A 20,411-nucleotide genomic window follows, 5' to 3' on the forward strand; every position below is an offset into this window, starting at 1 on the left:
AAAAAAAAAAAAAAAAAAAAAAAAAAGTAAACTAAATAGGGCAAGGATTGCTTTGTCTCATAATTTTTAGGGTTTGTCACATATCAGATACCTAATGAAGGAGCCCACGAACTCGTTCATACAGTGAAGCTGCCTATGCTTTCTTCATGCCTCAATTTTGGTACCTCCCTACTGTACGTAGCTCAGTTGTCTGTTTTCTTTAGGACCTTCGCGACCCCGGAAGTAAAAACTAAGGAAAGGCTAGCAAAAAAAGCCATTTCCGTTTCCGTACAGAAGCACCGGAGCAAACAACATGGCGAAAGCCAGGGAAAAGAGTGGCGGCAGCGGGAAGAAAAGCTTGAAAAGGAAAGCCGCTATGGAAGAGCCTCAAGAGGATGCAGTACCTGGAGACGGGGCGATAGAAGGCGGGGTCCAACCCCCGAAAGCCACTGCCTTCCCCCCCGGCTTCAGCATTTCGGAGATTAAGAACAAGCAGCGGCGACACTTAATGTTCACGCGGTGGAAACAGCAGCAGCGGAAGGTGTGCGAGGGGTGGGTTGAGCGGGCGCATGCGCATGCGCGCTGTTTTGACCGCGGAAGAGGATTAGGGAATTTAGGGGCTGGTTGTCTCTGCGGGGAGCCGAAGTTCCTCGGGAAGAGTGATCCCGTGGCTCATGGCTCCTGGTCTCTCGATCTGCTTTGGAGACTGGGTCGAGCCTGAGCGTCAGGGTGGAGGGTTCCCTTTCCAGCTGCTTCGTTGGGTCCTCCACTCAGAAGGAAGGTCAGAAATGTTGGTTTCCTAGTGAGAATTACCTTCTGTGCTAGAAGGCAAAAATCTCAGCCCATCTGTTTTGCCACCCCAACCCCACGTTGGTGAACCTTGAGAACATGTGGTATGGGCAATGCATAACAAATGCAAAATAGTGTCTATTCCTGCAGTAATTCATACTGAAGTTAGTACTGTTAAGTTTCTAGTAATCGTATTCATACTGTTAGGGGAGGCAAACATAAATGTAGAGAGGTTTAAAACCACTTGTCCAAGGTCGTAGTGCTCATTTGCAGTTGAATTACTAATGGAAGAAAGCATTTATTTATATCTGCATATCATAGACCTTCATATATAACATACTATATATAACATATTACACATAACATATAGTATTATAACATATAATTCTTATTTGCCTCTTACTAGAATTTTTGGTACCCTGGACTAATTCTTTATTCATCCTAAGTGCCAACTACTGAAGTATATAAAAGGTCTATATAACCCATCTGGTGTGGAAGTATGGGGGAGGGACTGTCTTAGAATACTTCTTAGCACTGTGGTTTCGAACCTGAGACCTATTGGGTTGAGCGTCAGGAGGCGTTGGAAAAAGAGTATTTTCTATTGTGTATCAAGCATTCTGTCTAGAAATCAGAAGATAGAGATTTATAATAAGTAATCCTAATCTTGTGAGTTGTCACTCATATTAAAAGCATATTTTGATTATAAAATATGAGGATTAGTGATAGTTTTATTGGAAACAACCTAAAAACTCATTCCCTTTTCTGTTTATCTGAGTGCTTTCCAAGGGAAGCAACTGTCATAAATGTGATCATTAGGATGTAACTGTTTAGAAAACCAAAACTTGTTAACTTGTTTAGATATACATTTCACACTTTAATTATAATTTGAAATATTATAGCAAAAGTTAAAGCTAATAGAGCTTTAATCCTCACACTTGACAATTTAGACTTTGAACAAGTGAAGTCTTTGCTAAGTAAGCTTATTGATTAGCTCATTTGATTTACAGTAATGTAATTATAAAAAGCTATGTTTGGGTGCTTATTTTAATACACTACTTCCCAGTCAGAATATTCATAGAATTAGTGATTTGTAGTATCCATGTGTTTGTGACCTAACTAATGGTTTCTCTGTCTTGTTCTTTTGTTTTTAACCTTTAGGAAAAGTTGGCTGCTAAGAAAAAACTTAAAAAAGAGAGAGAAGCTCTTGGTGATAAGGTAAATAAAAATTTTAGCCAACTTGTTTATATTGAATAATGTTTCCTGATGTTATAGTGGTGACTTTCTAAGATTTATGAAGTATTTCAGATGTAAGAGAAGATACAAAAAAAAAAAAAAAAAAGATCTGTTTCTATCCTTTTTACCCTGCTTAGAATAAAATGATGAAATCTTGCCTCCTGCTTCTTCTGGTTTTCGCCTACAAAGACCACACTGATGTATAATTATCTTATTTTTCCCATGCACTTCTTTATATCATTACTGTGTATGTTGGCATACCTAAGAAATGAGCACAGCAGTGGAGTTTTATGTCACATTATGTGTTTGAGAGGGAGAAGAATCTTTCTCCTACTTTGAGGGGAAGGGATGTTGGCACTTCTGGTTGAAGTAGAGGTTTTTGTCAGGCAAGGCTGCAGAAAGGTAGTCATTTTTACAGTTTCTTATTCTAAGCTCAGTATACCTAACTGCTGATTGTAATAGTATTCTATCTTATTGATGCTATAATGGGCTTAATCTTTATCCTATTGTTGGACATTTGCTCTTTCTGCTATTTATTTTCATTACTAATAGTGATACTATATGTGTTTCTTTGTACAGATGGTGTTCCATTACTTACCATAAATTCTCCAAACCAAAGTAGAATTACTAGGTTAGACCAATGAATACACTTTTATTATGTATTTCTGAATAACTTTCTGGTAATATAGAAATAAAGTCCAATACATATAGACTTTTATGACTTTTATTTTATTTTGTTTTATTTTGTTTTGTTTTTCTCCAAAGTGTTGTTCACTTTCATACGTTTCTTTTCCTCAGTGATAGATAATTATTTTGATGCCTACTTCTCCATGCTACTTCTGGCTAGTTTTAAGCTGTTTAATTCAAATTAGCTATTCTTCCAATATGTATATATCTGCTTAGATGGTTAAAAATAGTATTACTTTTCATTTTTCTTTTCAATCAGTATTGTTGGAGCTGTAGCAGAAGTGGGTTGAAATAAGGAACAGATTGTGCTTTGGGATTAATTGTAGATTTCTTTTTTCCCCAATTATAATGTAAAACAGCAAAAGTAAAATACTTATAAATTTACTTTTACTTTTATTTAGGCTCCACCAAAACCTGTACCCAAGACCATTGACAACCAACGAGTCTATGATGAAACTACAGTAGACCCTAATGATGAAGAGGTAATGTTAGAAGTCTTAAATGAATTTGAATGATCATCCTTGATAAGTTACATGCTGATGTGTTAACACTGTGCTGACTGGCAAAGTTGTGTGATATACTGTAGATCCAGCTATAATGTTGGCTGGCATAATACCGTATTTGCTACATTACTTCATAACTGATTTTCTCAGTAATACTCTAGAAGAATACAGTAAGCACTTTCTACAAATGCTTTGAATTCTATGATTAGGTAAACTTAACGTTTGTCATTTGATCTCTGAATAGTATGTTTAATATTTTAGAATCCCTTGTACTGTACATTTTTGTAGTATTTGTTAGGTATTTTCAGGCCTATTGATAGCATTTGACAGTATTTTTCTATCCACATAAAACTCTTGGATTGAAGATAATCCTCCACTCTGAATGTTTTCTCTTTAAATAGTTTGCAACACTGCAATAAATCAAGGCTTTATATTTGCAATATTTAAAATTTTTTCATAATGGTAACTTGGTTTTGTAATGTTTGTTTATTTTCAAACAATAACAGCTATCAACTTTCTTTCACCTATATTCCATTGTAGTTGTTCATTCAGGCAGTCCGTAGTCCAACAAATGTTTATTGCTTATATTAATTGTGTGCTGTGTATTGGTGTTTGTTTAAGGACTTGGGATTCATCAGTGGACCAAACACATGCACACTCTGTCTTATAAACATACACACACAGAGGAGGGAGAGAGACAATAAACATAGTAAAATAAATTAGACATGCTAGCATGTGATATAGGTCAAAGGAATAGAGAAAATTTAGAACTACTTGGAGTAGAGAAGAATTGCAATTTTATGCATGTAGGAGTGTGTGTATCTATGTGTGTACATTTTTATTTTGTTTTGATATTTTTAGATTTAATAAAAAAGAATTCATGTACACTATTGACCTAAGTTTCTAAAATATTATATGTACCACACTTAAGTTTTCCTTTATGATCTCTCCAGATTGCTTGACATTGCTGACATTGATAATTTTTTTGAGAGTGTAGATGACAAATTCTGTAGAAGTCCTTTAGTGTGAGTTTCTCTGATTATATCCAGTCTAGCTACTATTGGGAGGAATACTACAGATGTGATGTTATATGTACTTTGCAGTACTTCTCATCAGGAGCCACATGATATTGATGTTCCCATTTCTGTTTATGTCAAATTGATTATTTGATTGTGTTTGCCAGGTTTCTCCACTATGAAGTTACAGTTTTTCTTTATGTAATAGATATTTTGGAGGCAGATACTTTGAGATTGATGATGTTTATTCCTCAAACAAAGTCAGGATTTTACAGTTACAGGAATTCTTTTCCAGTTTGATAGTAGAGAAAAGGTATCTTAGTGCACACTTTAATCAGCAGTTTTCTTGTTACAAATAGTTGAGCATATCTTTTTTTCCCCTTCTGTTTTTATTTCCTAATCATTTCATTTCTTGCTCATTTTTCTGTTGGCTAGGATTACAATTTTATATAAGATGATCAGGATAGGTGTCATTCGAAAGATGACCTTTTGGCAAAGATTTGAAGGAATTGAGGAAGTGAGCCATCTGTAGAGGAGAAAATGCCTGCTGCAAAAACTCTAAGGCAGGATTGTGCCTAATATGCTTTTGAAGAATAAGGCCAGAATGACTGAAATTAAATGTGTGGGGGGTATAGGAAAGGTTCCAAGAAAGTGTGATCTTATTGGCCATTGTGAAATCTTTGGTTTTATACTTGATTTGTTTGATCAGACTTAATTTTTAAATGTGAGTAGTGCTGCACTAAGAACATAATTAGAAGGGTGGTAACCAGACTAGTTAGGAAGCTATTATTTGCAGGACAGAGATTATAATGAGGAATTGGACTAGAGTAATTACAATGAAAGTGGTGAGAACTGGTTTGATTGAATTTTATTTTTATTCCTGGGTATTTGAAATTCAAGGCACTGGGATTTCCTGATATATTGGTTGCGGGATGTGAAAAAGAAGATTCAAAAGTGGTATCAGGGTTAGTCTGAGCAGTTAGAAGAATGCAATTGTCAATCGCCAAGGTACGGAATAGTGGGGTGAAGCAGATTTAAGGAGGAAATCAAGAGTTCAGTTTTGTATATGTTTGAGGTTACTCCTAAGTTTTTTGGTTTTGTTTTTGTTTTTTGGCGGTACCGGGGATCAAGCTGAGGACCTTGGGCTTGCAAGGCAGGCACGGCACCACTGAGCTAAATCTCCATTCAGCCCCTACGAATTTTTAGAAAAGATGGCAAGAGATGAATTTGGAGATTTAGACATATATGTAAAAGTTTTCCTAGAGTATTTACCTATGGGAGAATTTGATGAGGATGAGCAAATATTCAACTTAACATGTTAGTTCCAAAATCTTTTCCATAGTGGTTGAATCATTTTATATTGTCATAGTACAAGGGCAATATTTCTATTCTTCTGCATTCTGACTAAATGTTGTTATATTCACACTACTGATAGAGAGTTGTGTCATTGTGATTTAAATTTGTATTTCCCTGTTTGCTAATATGGTTGAGCATCTTTTCCTATATGTACTGTTTTCTTTCAGAGATAAACTAGTTCATGTCTTTTGTCCATTTTTCTATCATGCAGTGTATTTTACTGATTTGTATCTTTTTTTTTCTCATTGAGTTTATTGGTACATTTTAGGTATACAGTACAGTTACATTCATCATTGGGATCTTGTACCTTTACATGACAGGTCTTTGTTCTCATTTTTTCCCCTTACCCCTGCCTTCCCTTCACCCCCTCCTCCCTTATATACAAATACTTTATTTCCATTTTTTCATATTTTTCTTTTCCCTTATTTCCTTTCCTCTACCCTAAATTTAAGCTTCTTTTTTTTTCTTTTTCTTTTTCTTTTTCTTTTTCTTTTTCTTTTTCTTTTTGTGTGTGTGTGTGTGTGTGTGTACTGGGGATGTATCAATTTTTTTCTATATAATTTGGATACTAATTTTTATATGTGTTAGGGAAACTTTCAATTTATGGATTCTGTTACTTTCTCTGGTATCTTTGGAGGAACAGATTCTTAGTTGTAACTAGTAAGTTAGCTTATTGACTTAATTGGCTTGAGAGCCATGCAAGGGATTAATAAAGTACACTTCTGGGTTTGTCCAAGTCAGTCAGGGAGGTATGACCTTGAAGCCTTTATTTGGTCCCTTGCCCCTTCCTGTTTGACCTGTCCTGTCCACTGGCCACCATGAACTAAGCAGGCCACCTAACCATAGACCAAACCCATGAAACTCTCAGGCTAATTAAACCTGTCCTACTTGTCTCAGTGACAGGAAATTTAATGCATTAATATAGTTGAGATATTAAAATGTTTTAATATTTAATGCAATTTATGTCTTATTCAAGAAATCTTTACCCTGTGACCATAGGTTCTTTCACCTCAAAAAAAAAAAAATTAAGGGGTTACCTTTCATATTCATGTACTTAATTGTTAGGAATTTTCTGTTCGATGTGAGAAAGAAAACCTCTTTCCTCTCTCCCACCCCTAGACTCTTATATGCATATAAATAATCACTTTCCCCAGCACCAGTTTTAGAGTAGTGAAACCTTCCCCCATAGTACCTTATAATATTGTGTCATATCAGTTATCCATAAATGTTTGGGTTTGGGGTCTACTTGATTAATCAGTTTTTCATTGTATCATTTCTTTCCTTTCTTAATTATCTGACTTCTTAAGTCTATATTTAAGAATGAGATGTCCTCTCACCCCCCACCCCACATCCCTCCAGAATTGTTCTATGTCTTTCTGGGCCTTTGGTTTTCCATGAAAATTGTAAATGACACTAAATCAAATCAATTTGGGAACCTCTATTTATTGATTTACTTACTTAGATCTTTTTTTAGATACTGAAGATGTCTTCAGTGAATTTTATACTTTTCTTCATACATGTAGTTTTACAAATAAATCTTGTTAGAGCTATTCCCAAGTATTTTAGACTTTCTCTTAGTTTACTGTATCTCTGTGTAAATGGTCTGTGTGCTAATTTATAAAACTGCAGTTTTCTGGGCTTCTAGCCATAGCTGATCTAAACTAATTTCTAATAATATGTCTGAATATTATTTTCATTTTTGTTAGATAGTAGTTTCACAAAATATATCATTAGTGGTATATTCTCCTTAAGGGTTAAGGAAATTCCACTTATTCTTATGCTTCGTTTTATCATCGGTGAATGTAGAATATTTAGATTCTTGTTCTGCACATATTAAAATGATGTGGTTTTTCTCCTGTATTGCATCAGAATACTAAATGATATGAATTTTCTAATGTTAAATATCTTTCATTGTTGAGATAAACCCATTTTGATTATGGTGTTTTATCTTTTTCTTATACATTGTATTGGGTTTTTAATACTTCAGTTAGAATTAATGTATATCCATGTTCATGAGTGAATCTATAAGAATGTCTCCTTTCCATTCCTAACTTTATTTGTTTGGATGTTTTTTCTTAGTCACTGTTCACCAGAGATACATGTACTGTATTACTTTTTTTCTTTAATCTTCTCTATTAAATCTTTATTTTCTAATTCATTTATCCATTTTATTTCCTTCTGCTTTCATTTATTGACTTGCTCATTTTTCATCATTTCTGTTACGAGCATCCAAGGCCACAGAACTCTTACGTACCAGTTTTGCTGTATTACATAAGTTTTAAAATGTGTTTCTTTTATTATCATTTAAATTTAAATATTTTTTCTAATGGCAGAGTTCGTGTCTTATAATTTCATTTTCTTTTTTTACCTGATAAAAAATGTTTAATTGACATTTATGGGATACAGTTTGATAATTTGATACATATATAATGTGTAAGATCTCCTCAAATATTATTTCTGTGGAATGGGAACTTTCAAACTCTTGTCTAGTTATTTTGAAATATATAATAAATGGTTTTAGACTATATTGACTCTACTCTGCCATGGCACATTAGAACTGATTCCTCCTTTGTAATTGTATGTTGATACTCATTAACCAACCTCCATGTCCCACCAGTGTATTTTAGTTCATTGCTTTTCCCCCAGTCTTCATTATTTCTTTTGCTTACCTTAAGTTTTATTTCTGTTCCCCTACCCCCAGCTTTTTAAGATAGAAGCTTGGATTATTACTTTTGGACTTCTCTTTAATATAACACTTTAAAGCTCTGATTTTTACTCTTATCACTGCTTTAATTGTAGCCTATACATTTTGGTATGTTTATTGTATTTTTATTTTCATTCTGTTCAAGATATCTTGTAATTTCTCTTGTGACTTCTTTCTTGGCTAATCAGTTATTAAGTGTGTTGCTCAATTTCCAGATTTTCAAGGATTTTCCAGATTGCTTACTGGCTAATTTCCAATTTAATATTGCGGTTGTGGAACATACTTTCATGTCTGTCTTTTTCAATTAAAGAAGCTATTTTGTTTCTTAGTATATGGTCTGATTTGGAGAATGTTTACATATCCCTTGAAAAATATGTATTTTATTGGCGTGAGTTGGATTATTATATATAAGGGTTGATTCAGCTTGGTTGATAGTGTGGTTCACATCTAGTTGTATTAGCTACTGAGAGTGGAACACTGAAGTTTCCACCTATATTTGCTCTTGTTTCTTCTATACTTTCAGTTTTTGATTTTGGGAGTACTTTTAGGTGTATATTATATTTGTATTTTGTTCTTATATGAATTACATAACAATATAACTACATCCTTCTGATATACTGACCCTTAATCCAATATAAAATATCCCTCATTGTCTTAGCACAGTGATGGCAAACCTTTTAGAGATGGAGTACCAAACTGTAATCCAGAACCCACCTATTTATCACAAAGTGCCAACATTGCAATTAAGCCTGTATACTGAGGTTGTAGTTTAGAAAAAATGACTCATACAGTAACATCTTTTATCTTGAAAGAAAAACATAATAACACACGGACTATGGGTTGACCCCTGCCGTTCTAGCGGTTTTTCTTTCTTTTTTTTTTTTTTTTTTTTTTTTTTTTTTTTTTTTTTTTCTGGTACCAGGTATCGAACTTGGGTCCTTGCGCTTTCGAGGCAGGCGGTGGCACCGCTGAGCTAAATCCCCAGCCCTTAGCAGTTTTTCTTAATGTCTGTTTTATCTGATGCTGTACATACAGGCATTTAAAACTCTTCGTAGATCCTGTTTGCTGGTACATTTTTTTATTTTTTTATTTTATTTTATTTTATTTTATTTTATTTATTTATTTATTTTTGGTACCGGGGATTGAACTCAGGTCCTTTCGCTTGCAAGGCAGGCCACCAAACCCCTGAGCTAAATCCCCGGCCCTACATTTTTTTAAATGCTTTTATTTTCAGTGTATTTATGACTCTAAATTTTAAATATATCACCTGTGGAGATGTATAGCTGAATCTTGTTTTTGTATTCAGTCTGACATATTTAATGTTATTGATGTAGTTAGATTTATATCTGCCATTTTGCTTTTTTCTCAGAAAATATTTTAAATTTTCCTTTCTTCCTCTTTGACTTTCATTTGTATTAAACAATTTTTAGTATGCCATTTTTAAAGCTAATTTTATTTTTTAGTGGTTACTCTTAGAATTAATATAATATAGGGCTGCTTGTCTGGTGTACACAATGTCCTGTGTTCAACCCCCTGCACTGACAAAAAAAAAAATTACAGCATTTATCTTTGTTATGATGTATTTCAAACAAACATTGACACAGTTCTGGTACAATATAACAGGCTTGTACTAGTAGTTTTGTTTTTTCCACCCTCTTCATACTATTGTTGTATGTACTGCATTATAAACCTAATGTTGTAATTACTGCTTTAAACAATCTGAACTTTTTCAAAGAAATTGAGTGTGAATACACAGAATCTTTTATGTACCTTTGCGTTTACCATTTACAACACTTTTCTGGTCTATTACCATCTAGTGTTATTTTTTTTTTCCCCATTTGTAGGACTTCCTTTAGCCATTTTTTTACAGTAAATTAAGTAGCTGCTATTATCTCAGTCTTATTTATCCTAAAATATGCCTATTTGCCTTCATTTTTTAAAACTTTGTAGAATATAAAATATTTGGCTGAATTTTTTTTTCAGCTTTAATTGCGTTTATTGGTACATTTTAGGTATACAGTACAGTTACATTCATTATTGGGATCTTGTACCTCTACATGACAAGTCTTGGTTCTCATTTTTTCCCCTTGTCCCTACCCTCCCTTCACCCACTCCTCCCCTCCCCATCTACAAACACTTTATTTCCATCTTTTCATTATCTCACATTTTTTTCTTTTCCCTTATTACCCTTCCCCTACCCATCCCACCTTCCCTACACCTTTAGCTCCTTTCTTCCCATTTCTCAATGTCAGTAATCTTATTAGGATCTTCTGTATTATTGCAGATTATTCACACCAGAGAAACTATTCAGTATTTACACATGTGTGCCTTATTTATTTCACTTAGGAGTATATCTTCAATATGTATCCATTTTCCTATGAATGAATCTATTTTCTCCTTCTTTATGGCTGAGTAATATTCCATTTTATAGAAAAACCACATCTTCTTTATCCAGTTTCCAACGGATGGGCAAATGGGCTGTTTCCAAGTTTTAGCTATTACAAACTGTGCTGCTATAAACATGGGTGTGCATACTTCTCTGTGATATGATTCTTTTATTTCTTTTGGAAAGAAACCCAGCAGAGGGATGGCTGGGTCACATGGAACCTCCAGTCCCAGCTCTTTGAGGTATCTCCATAGTGGTTGCACCAGTATGCACTCCCATCAACAATGGAGAAGGGTTCCTTTCTCCCCACAACCCCGCCAACATTTGTTATTATGTGATTTCTTGATAGCAGCCATTCTTTGTGGGGTGAGGTGGAATCTCAGTGTTGTTTTCCTCTGCATCTCTCGAATGATCAGTGATGTGGAACATTTCATATATTTACTTGCTGCTTTGACTTCTTTGATAAATGTCTGTTCATTTCGGATGCCCATTTTTGAATCGGGTCTTTATATTTGGGGGGGCTGCTTGCTTTGAGTTCTTTATATATTCTTGATAATAGTCCTTTGTCTGAGGAACACTGGTAAAATTTTTTCCCCACATTGTAGGTTGTCTTAGTTCTGCTGATGGTTTCTTTTGAAGTACAGAAGCTTTTTAATAAGATGAGATCCCAGTTGTTGATTCTATCTGCTAGTTCCCGTGCTACTGAGGATTTGTTCATAAAGTCTTTTCCTATGCCAGTGTCTCTCATAGTTCTGCCTAACTTACCTTCCAGCAAGTTTAATGTTTCTGTTTTAATATTTAGATCTTTAATCCATTTGGATTTTAATTTAGTGCATGGTGAAAGATAAGGGTCTTCTTTAAATACCATTCCACTGCATTTTAACTTTGACATTTCCACTTGTCATCGGTGTTTCCTTTTACATTCAGATTTTTTGGTTTTGGCTTTTAGCAGTTTGGCACTAATGTTCAGTATTGTTTTTTTTAAATCCTGCTTGGGATTTCCTGAGCTTTGTAGATCTATTAGTGTTTTTCTTACATATAGTGTTTTCAGCCATTATTTCTTCAAGTAGTTTTTCTGCCCCTTTCTGTCTTCTCTCTGAGGACTCCCTTATTGTGTACTATTGAAATGTTTGATATTATCCTACAGGTTCATCCAGTTCACTATATTTTCTGTGATTTTTTGTTGTTGTTGTTGTTCAGTCCAGGTCATGTATATTAGACAGTTTTCAGGTTCACTGATTTTTCTGCCATGTCAGATTGGCTGTTCAGTCCATATTTCTTTTAAATCATTGTATATTTTACTTAGTGTTGTTTGAAGTCTGCTAAATTCAATATCTGAACCCATTCAGCAACTATTGACTGCTTTTTCTCTGATGTGTCGTGCTTTTTTGTTTCTAATAAATCTAATCACTGTTGAAAATTAGATATTTTAAATGCTACTTTATTTTTTAAGGGTATGGGTTGTTTTAGCAGTTTGTGTGGACTTAAACTATATAGCCTGTCTCCTGATAATAGCACTATGCCTCTACTGATTTTAAATTACTTTTAACTAAATTCCCTAGGGATCGCTCCTATGTTTATTTGGATTCACGGTCAACCAGTGATTAGGTGGATTGTTGAGCTACCACAAGCCCCTCAGACATCCATGCCATCTGAGCTGTGTGCGGATTTAGGAGTAGCTTTATGGTTAGTTACTGCCAATTCTCAAGTCTCCCTTGGCTTTTACATTCAGTGGATTTTCAGGTCTCCTCCAACACATGTGTAAGCTTAGCTGTTAGCCGCGGATTTGTGGGGAGATTATGAATCTTTCACTTCCAGAGCACTCCTTTGAATTTTTGGCAGGTCCACACTTACCCGGAATTGCATTTGCAGTTCTGCATTGGCAAAGCTGTGGGTTATTACCTCCACATGACCAACCTTCCCCTTCCTGATCCAGTCCACCACCTCCAAATCCTAGACTGCTACTTCTTACCTTCTATCACCCTTGAAGTTGATAAAATTATTATTCTCACCAATGAAGCTAATTTCTGATGTTTTTGCTCCTTTTATAACCATTTTCCAAGAATAAACATGAATCAGTTTATGTACCAGAATGACTACTGATAGTTTTATTCTTGTATTCTAGAGGAGAAATCATCCAATCTCTTCAGGGTGCCACTAACATTAGTCCCTCCCATATCTTCAGATCCTGTCAGCTAGGTAGTTAGTGTCAACAGTCAGACTCAGTAGAGTATTTGTTTGATGTAAAATTATATCTTCTGTTTTCAGGTTGCTTATGATGAAGCTACTGATGAATTTGCTCCTTACTTCAACAGAGAAACTTCTCCCAAGATTCTCATCACAACATCAGATAGACCTCATGGGGTAAACACATATATAGTATAGTTCTTGAATTTTTAATTGCCTTATATTCTATCATTTAAGGTACTCTTTTCAAAAGAGTTAAATAGTTATTGCTTGAAATAATGCCTGTGAATAGACTAAAATAAAAATCAACTGTTGATATGGTAGAGGTTCACTAAGCATACATTTTGGGCGGGGTGGTTCATAGTTATGATCAGTATCCCGTTCATTATAGGATGTTTAGCAGCATCCCCAGCCTCTTTCCATTAGTAACCAGAGAAATGTCCCTATATGTTGCCAAATGTCTCTTGGTGGAGCAAAAGTACCCTTTGTTGATTTAGGATGACCATTCTTTTTTTGTTTTGTTTTGTTTTTTGTTTGTTTGTTTTTTGAGGCAGGGTCTCACTATGTAGTTGAGACTGACCTGGAACTCACTGTGTACCCAGGCTGTTCTCAAACTCACAGCGATCCGCCTGCCTCAGCCTCCCGAGTGCTGGGATTACAGGCTTGTGTCACCACACCCAGCAGGATGACCATCCTTTGATAAAAGATGAAACATAATTCTCATTATTTTTCTTTGGTCTTTCTATTAACAACAGTCTTACAATCATTTATTTCCTTCTGAATATAGGCCATGTAATATTTTATTCTTTTTCACTTCTGAGAATTTTTGTTATTTTGTTTTACAGAGAACAGTAAGACTCTGTCACCAGCTCTCAACGGTTATACCCAACTCCCATGTTTACTACAGAAGAGGACTGGCTCTGAAAAAGATTATTCCACAGTGCATCTCAAGAGACTTCACAGATCTAATCGTGATTCATGAAGATCGTAAGATACCAAGTATCCTTTGAAAGAAGTTTTGCTGTCCCTTTCTCATCCCTTTTAAAATATATTTGAAAGAATAAGGAGCTGTTCCCTGTAACTCCCAGAACATAATTTTCCTCAAAAAATTAACTATTTCTATACAAGATTCTATAAACTGATTTTTTTTTTCCTTTTTATTCACCATACATTTTTAGGAGGCACATGTTACAGCTGAGACGTTGTTTTAATCCTTTCAAAGGATGCAGAATGAAAAAGTCAACCTTTAGGGAATTCAGAGTAAACAGACATATAAGCTAACAAAATATAGTGTGGATAGAACAATTAAAGAAATAGAAAATATCAACCTTGTGCTAGTCTACATTGTTCTGGGGATATCAGGAAGGGTGTCACATAGAAAGAGATGCTTAAGGTGGGTCCAAGGGGTGAATGAAGTTTATAAGGCAAGGAGGGAATGTTCGGTGCAGAAGACAGTCATTTAAGAGGGGTGGCATGAGAGAACTGACCCAGTTGGACCTGCCTGTACTTTGGTCTGGCTAGATCAGATGTTGTGGTGCTGGTGTCACAGAATTGAGTCTGAAATGGAAATCTGAGCCCAAACTATGTAACTGGTAATTGGTAGTGTTTTAGATGCCAATACCAATGAGATAAATGTGTCCCCTGAACCCAAGGTGTTTCTGATAAGATATTGAGATAAGGGAAGTGTAGATTTATTTTCCCTCTTGCTGTTGTTTTATTAACTAACACCTGTGAATACAGTAACCTCAGAGATGACCAACTGATTAAGTCAAAATTATTAAAAGTTAAGTATTTATAAAAGAACGGCAACAAGACTGTTCTTTGTCACCAAGACATGTTATTTCAGTGAACACTGATTAAACTGTTTTAAAAGGCTGTATTTTAAATATCTAATTTTTATGGCTTTTATTATTTTCAGTGTAACAAGTATATTTACTTGTAGTATTTTCTAGAAACAAAAATAGACAAAAACTAGCTTTTATTGTGGTATCTTTTTGGCTATAATTTGGCTTAACCAGATTAATATACCAAACTAAAATCTTTTGAATACTTAACTGTTCCAGAAAAGATCTACTTTTAAAGTATTTGCTGCCTTTTTTTTAATTGCCCCAAAATATAAAGTGGCGTGGTCTGCTTGCCTTTTTATTTTTGATGGTTAAAAAAATACCATTTAAGGATTGGTATTAAGAAGCCGTCATTCCTCATTTCAATTAACATTCTTATCCTGTTTTACTGAGATGTTTTATACAGGCACACACATTTCACTTATACAATCTATAGTCTTGAGAAAGCTTATGTTGTCTTTTTTAGTATATGTGCTGCCAAAGCAAGCACCGTTGTCTTTTTTTTAATATAAAATTGCCTTTTTACCTACTATATATTAATTTGGCGCCTTGTAGACTAAGCTGTCAGCTTCTCTTCCTCATTATTAGAATAGAATTAATTTAGTCTAGATGTACTTGAAATAGAGAAGACCCACCACGATACTGTTAATCTAGGTGGAAAACCTCAACGATCTCACTCAACTAAAGATAGTTAAGAGGATAAAGAGGCTGCTATAGAGGAAAGAACTTGAGAAGGTAAAAACTGTAAGATTTGGTAGGAGAAGGAAAAAGTTGAAGATAACCAAAGATGGTCACATCTATTTTGTAAATTTCATATTGTATATAAATAGGCTTAAAACAGTCTCAATTGTTGATCTACCTTTAAGGCTCAGTTTTTAACCACTAAACAGTTTCCCCTGAGCCATGTTTGTTTGCATACTTTCCCAAGCCTTCGTTGCTCAGGAAGGTGTCATTTCAACTAGTCGATTCTTTTAATGAATAAATTTGATAAAATCATTGTTTTTATATTTTGTTATATTATAAAAATTAACCAGCTGGGCATGGTGGCGCACGCCTGTAATCCCAGCACTTGGGAGGCTGAAACAGGAGGATCTCTGTGAGTTCAGGACCAGCCTGGGCTACATAGTGAGTTCCAGGTCAATCTCAACTACGTAGCGAGACCCTGTCTCAAAAAACAAAACAAAAACAAAAAATTAACCAAAAAATGCAATTTTTGGTCATCCTGTATTTAAATAATTGGACTGGTAAGTGGTTAAAGAGTGAGATGTTTGAAAAAGCATGCTATTAATTGAAAATTTCAGTCCATTGCCATCAGTTCTGCTTGTATTCATTCACTGTAAAATAAAGGAGAGGTTACTGAAGTTGTGCTACAGTATTTGAGGAATATTGTATAGGTGGTAATCCTAGTTTGCTGCAGCTGGGAAATTTAAGACGTTAATTAGGCTACTGATCCTGCCAATTGTAGGTGGGTGTCTTTTATTCATTTGTAGTTTAAGTGACTAGCACATTTCTCTGTTCATGGTAGACAGTAGCTACTAATTGGTTGGTTGGTTTTCGTTTTTGTTTTTGTTTTTGTTTTTGGTACCAAGTATTGAACTAGGATCCTTGCACTTACAAGGCAGGCCACGGAATCGCTGAGCTAAATTCCCGGTCCTGGTTGGTTGGTTTTATAACTTGTGATGTATAGTAAATCTAAGACTAAGAGTTTAAGAATAACCTTGATTTCAACAAGTGCATTTTCAAGTTTCTGGGCTTGTGAGTTGGTATTCAAAGCTCACTGCCTATCCTAACCATACAAACATTTTTAAAAGCATTTTTAGGGTTATAATCTTCTGAAGATGGAAGTGAATTTATATTGTGTTGCTATATTCTAGAATCCTGTCATCTTATTTCGGCCTAGTGTTCATTAAGTAACTTTTGTTTACCGACTTTAGTTGAAAACCTGAGATACCTTCTGAGGATGACTATCAGATTGTGAAAAGAAAAAATAAGGCTAGTCTAGGTTAATCCATTTTCTTGAGTGAATTTTTGATATACCAGAATGACTTTAGTTAACCTACATTAATACATTCATCCACCTGCTAACTATAGATTTTAAGAAGCTTTAGATGTAAAGATGACTTCGTGATAGTCTATTTGTTACTAATTTGTTAGTTGGTTTTAACGTGTGGTGTATAATAAACGTTAAAACTAAGCTTAAGAAGTGTTAATAACCTTGATTTCAACAAGTACATTTACAAGTTTGTGGTCTGGAAATATGTAGTTTGCTCTGTCTTAACTTTAATGAACAGATGGACTTATTTTGAGTCACTTGCCAAATGGCCCAACTGCTCATTTTAAAATGAGCAGTGTTCGTCTTCGAAAAGAAATTAAGGTAAAGTTTTAGTATTGAATTAGTACTGATCTGATTACTTGACAGATTCCTTATCTTATAGGTGTAACTGATTTTAATAACATTTATTCCTATGAGTTTTATCTACTGAATATTCTTGTGAGATTGTGATTAAGTTACTGCAGATAGGCAGTAGTCCTCATTACTACAAATCATATTTTCTAGGACTTTCTTTTGGTACAGAAACTGCATATTAAAATGTACATCATTGTTATAAGCTATGTGGAAATCTTATTTAAAATATTAATTTCCTAATTAGTCATAAACTATGAAATTGCACTGAGAGATGCATTACCAGCTAGCTTAATGTGTTGTGATTTTTTGTTTGTTTTTGTAGAGAAGGGGCAAGGACCCCACAGAACATGTACCCGAAATAATTCTGAATAATTTTACAACAAGGCTGGGTCATTCAATTGGACGTATGTTTGCTTCTCTCTTTCCCCATAATCCTCAATTTATTGGAAGACAGGTTGCCACATTCCACAATCAGCGCGATTACATTTTCTTCAGATTTCATAGGTGAGGAACATATTTAGCTCCTTGGATTTTTTTATGTCAATCATGAAATGTTTTCAACATTATTTTCTACTGTATTGTGTATGACAAGCCTTTTTACAAATTGGCCTGAGTGATCCCAACTGTTACTTAACATTAATAACCTTTTTGTCTTTGAAGATACATATTCAAGAGTGAAAAGAAAGTAGGAATTCAGGAACTTGGACCACGTTTTACCTTAAAATTAAGATCTCTTCAGAAAGGAACATTTGATTCTAAATATGGCGAGTATGAATGGGTCCATAAGGTGTGTATTTACCTTTCCAAAACTCATTTAAGTTATTTTTGAAGCATGTAATGAAAAGTAAACGATGTGCTTTAAACCTTGGCTATTTATACCTTAAGCTGTGCTTGTAAATTTCTTCCCTGAGCTAGAACCAGCATGATAGTGCAGTGATGGTGAAGAGTGCCCAACTGCAACCCCAAACGCATGTAGCACACTTACTTATTACCAATACTGCAATTAAACCTGAATACTGAGGTTTTTGTTTAGAAAAAACCCATACATTAACATTTTATCTTAAAAGAAAAATAACATGTGTGCCTTTGGTTCACTACCACTGTGATAGGTTATTTGGGTCTGACAAGTAAGCCTGACTTGTATGTGAAATAGCATGATCAGTAGTTTTCAAAGTAGAACTAGCAGCATCACCTAGGACCTTGATAGGAAGGAAAATTCTTGAGCCCAAGACCTACTAGATCAGCTACATAAATGCTGTTTTCACTCCTGTATTACAATGCCAATATATTGTGTATTTCTTGAAAACTATTGCTACAAAGTTTTCATGTAAGTTTGGAGATCATTTTAAATCATAAATGAAAAAATATTTTTATAGTCTTTTGTTTACTAAGCAATTATTATATACTTTTAAAATATTTTAACTTTAAAATTGTAATATCTAACACCTCTATATTAGACCTAAGACTTTATTTTTTGGGTCTCAGAGACAAAGCGTTTTTCAGCACATAGACCTAATAAAGTCAATTTTTGCTATCTTAATAGTTCATAGCATTTTTTTTCTGCCCTTCTAATTTTCAGCCCCGGGAAATGGATACAAGCCGAAGAAAATTCCATTTATGAAGTACTGTAGCAATCAATAGTACTGGATTTTGTTGAACAGGCCTATCTTGAACTTGGTAAATTCTTTGTGAGAGAACACCCCTCTCAAAATGGCATTTAGTGACTTATTGAACTTTCTTTCATATCTGAACAGATGTCCCAAGTGCCATGAATTGCTACTCTGTATGTATTAAATACAAATAAAAGTGTTAAGAGCTTAGAAGTTTTGAGTTAGGTTTCACCATTTGTTTTATTTGGGGGTAGTTTTGGAATCAAGTCTCAGATTAATTTTCCTGTTTGCATTTTCAGAATATATGGGCTGAGAGATATAACAGGAATGAGATACCATGTAACCTCTGATTTAATAAATTCATGTTACACCCTAAGAGTCTAGCACACAATTTAACTAAAATTGAGGCCAGATTTCCTTAAGCTTTTCAGAAGGGTCAAAGTTTAAAGCAAAATGTTTTATTGGGACTTAAAGCAAAGATCCAGATTCCTGAAGCTAAAGTTTGCCTTTTCTTGCTCCTATTTACCTAATTGCATGGCATTATAATACATTCCACTCAGGCTGGCCTTGAACTCACTATGTAGCCCAGCTTAGCCGAATTGGCAGCAATCCTCTTGCCTCAGCCTCCCCAGTGCTGGGATTACAGGCATAAACCACTATACCCAATACTTATCTTTAATTTTCTAACAGTCTTATAAATCAAAGGCATAAAGTCATATGAGAATTGGTGAAACAAAACTTAAGCACTAAAACACCTATAACAGATTAACAGTTTATTTCAAACCAGTAAGAAAGCAAAACATTTTTATACCAAGTATTTTATTGTATGCTGCTACTACTGTATATAAAATACCCTCGTGAAATAGAAATTCATGAAAATTCAGAGAGGTAGATGTTAAGGACTGACAAAAGTAGAATGTATGTGTTATGGCACATGTTAAGAAAGGGGAATCTTGTAGAGGCTTCAGTTTTCTTTTTGCTGAATAGTTGGTTAAAAGTGGTCTGGGAAACTAAAAAGGAAAAAAAAGGTTAATTAGAGTAAAGTGTCAAAGAAAACTAGTTTTCTTTACATTTTTCTTATGAATATTCAATCAGCCTCAGTTTTGTATTTTTTTTAGTTTAATACATTGCTTATATCCTTTACTTATTTTTATAAATAAGAACACATCTTATACAGATATTCCTTGACCCACTGATGGCTGAACTTAAGATTTTTCAACTTTATGATAGTGCAAAAGCTGTATGCATTCAGTAGAAACTTTCAGGCTGGGCTGGGGATATTCAGTATGACACTCGAGATGCTGGGCGCACAAGGGTTAGCAACCAGCACCCCACTGTGTACTGTGTTGCTAAGCTATTATGTTTGTTAAGTTAGGTGTATTAAATGTATTTTCAACTTACAGCTTTATTGAGATGCCAGAGATACATCTATATTTTTACAGGATTGATTTCTGCATGTCACTTTATAAAACATTTCAATTAAATTAGGCCTCTTTACATTTTTTTAAAAGCATATACATAACAGGGTTTTTAGGAAATAGGATGGAAAATCCTATGGTGTAGGAAGCAGTAAAATCCAACATTCCCACTGGGCCTGGGGGCACACACCTATAGTCCAGCTACTAAGGAGGCTTGGGCAAAAGAATCATTCAAGAACACCGTGAACAATTTAGGAAGACCCTGTCTCAAAATTTAAAAGGGCACCAGGTA

At 34.5% G+C, this 20,411-nt stretch overlaps 1 protein-coding gene across 1 annotated transcript; it reads left to right on the plus strand.

Moving 5' to 3' along the window:
- Positions 1-283: 283 nt before the first annotated feature.
- On the plus strand, positions 284-19,319 carry Rpf1 (ribosome production factor 1 homolog). Its single transcript, XM_010636733.3, has 9 exons — positions 284-520; positions 1,927-1,983; positions 3,090-3,170; positions 12,922-13,017; positions 13,686-13,839; positions 16,976-17,058; positions 17,414-17,595; positions 17,752-17,878; positions 18,671-19,319. Exons 1-9 carry the CDS (start codon positions 293-295, stop codon positions 18,710-18,712), a joined length of 1,050 nt encoding a protein of 349 aa, XP_010635035.1. The 5' UTR covers positions 284-292; the 3' UTR covers positions 18,713-19,319.
- The last annotated feature ends 1,092 nt before the right edge of the window (positions 19,320-20,411 follow it).

Source organism: Fukomys damarensis, unplaced genomic scaffold (genome assembly GCF_012274545.1).
Source record: "Fukomys damarensis isolate Sample0158 unplaced genomic scaffold, DMR_v1.0_HiC HiC_scaffold_33, whole genome shotgun sequence".
Classification (NCBI taxonomy): domain Eukaryota; kingdom Metazoa; phylum Chordata; class Mammalia; order Rodentia; family Bathyergidae; genus Fukomys; species Fukomys damarensis.

Bases quoted from the DNA above. Each gene is read 5' to 3' on its own strand.
- Rpf1 (XM_010636733.3), top strand. From the start codon at position 293: ATGGCGAAAGCCAGGGAAAAGAGTGGCGGCAGCGGGAAGAAAAGCTTG. The intron at 3,171-12,921 runs GTAATGTTAGAA...TTCTGTTTTCAG, and splicing joins TAGACCCTAATGATGAAGAG to GTTGCTTATGATGAAGCTAC. The intron at 17,059-17,413 runs GTAAAGTTTTAG...TTGTTTTTGTAG, and splicing joins GTCTTCGAAAAGAAATTAAG to AGAAGGGGCAAGGACCCCAC.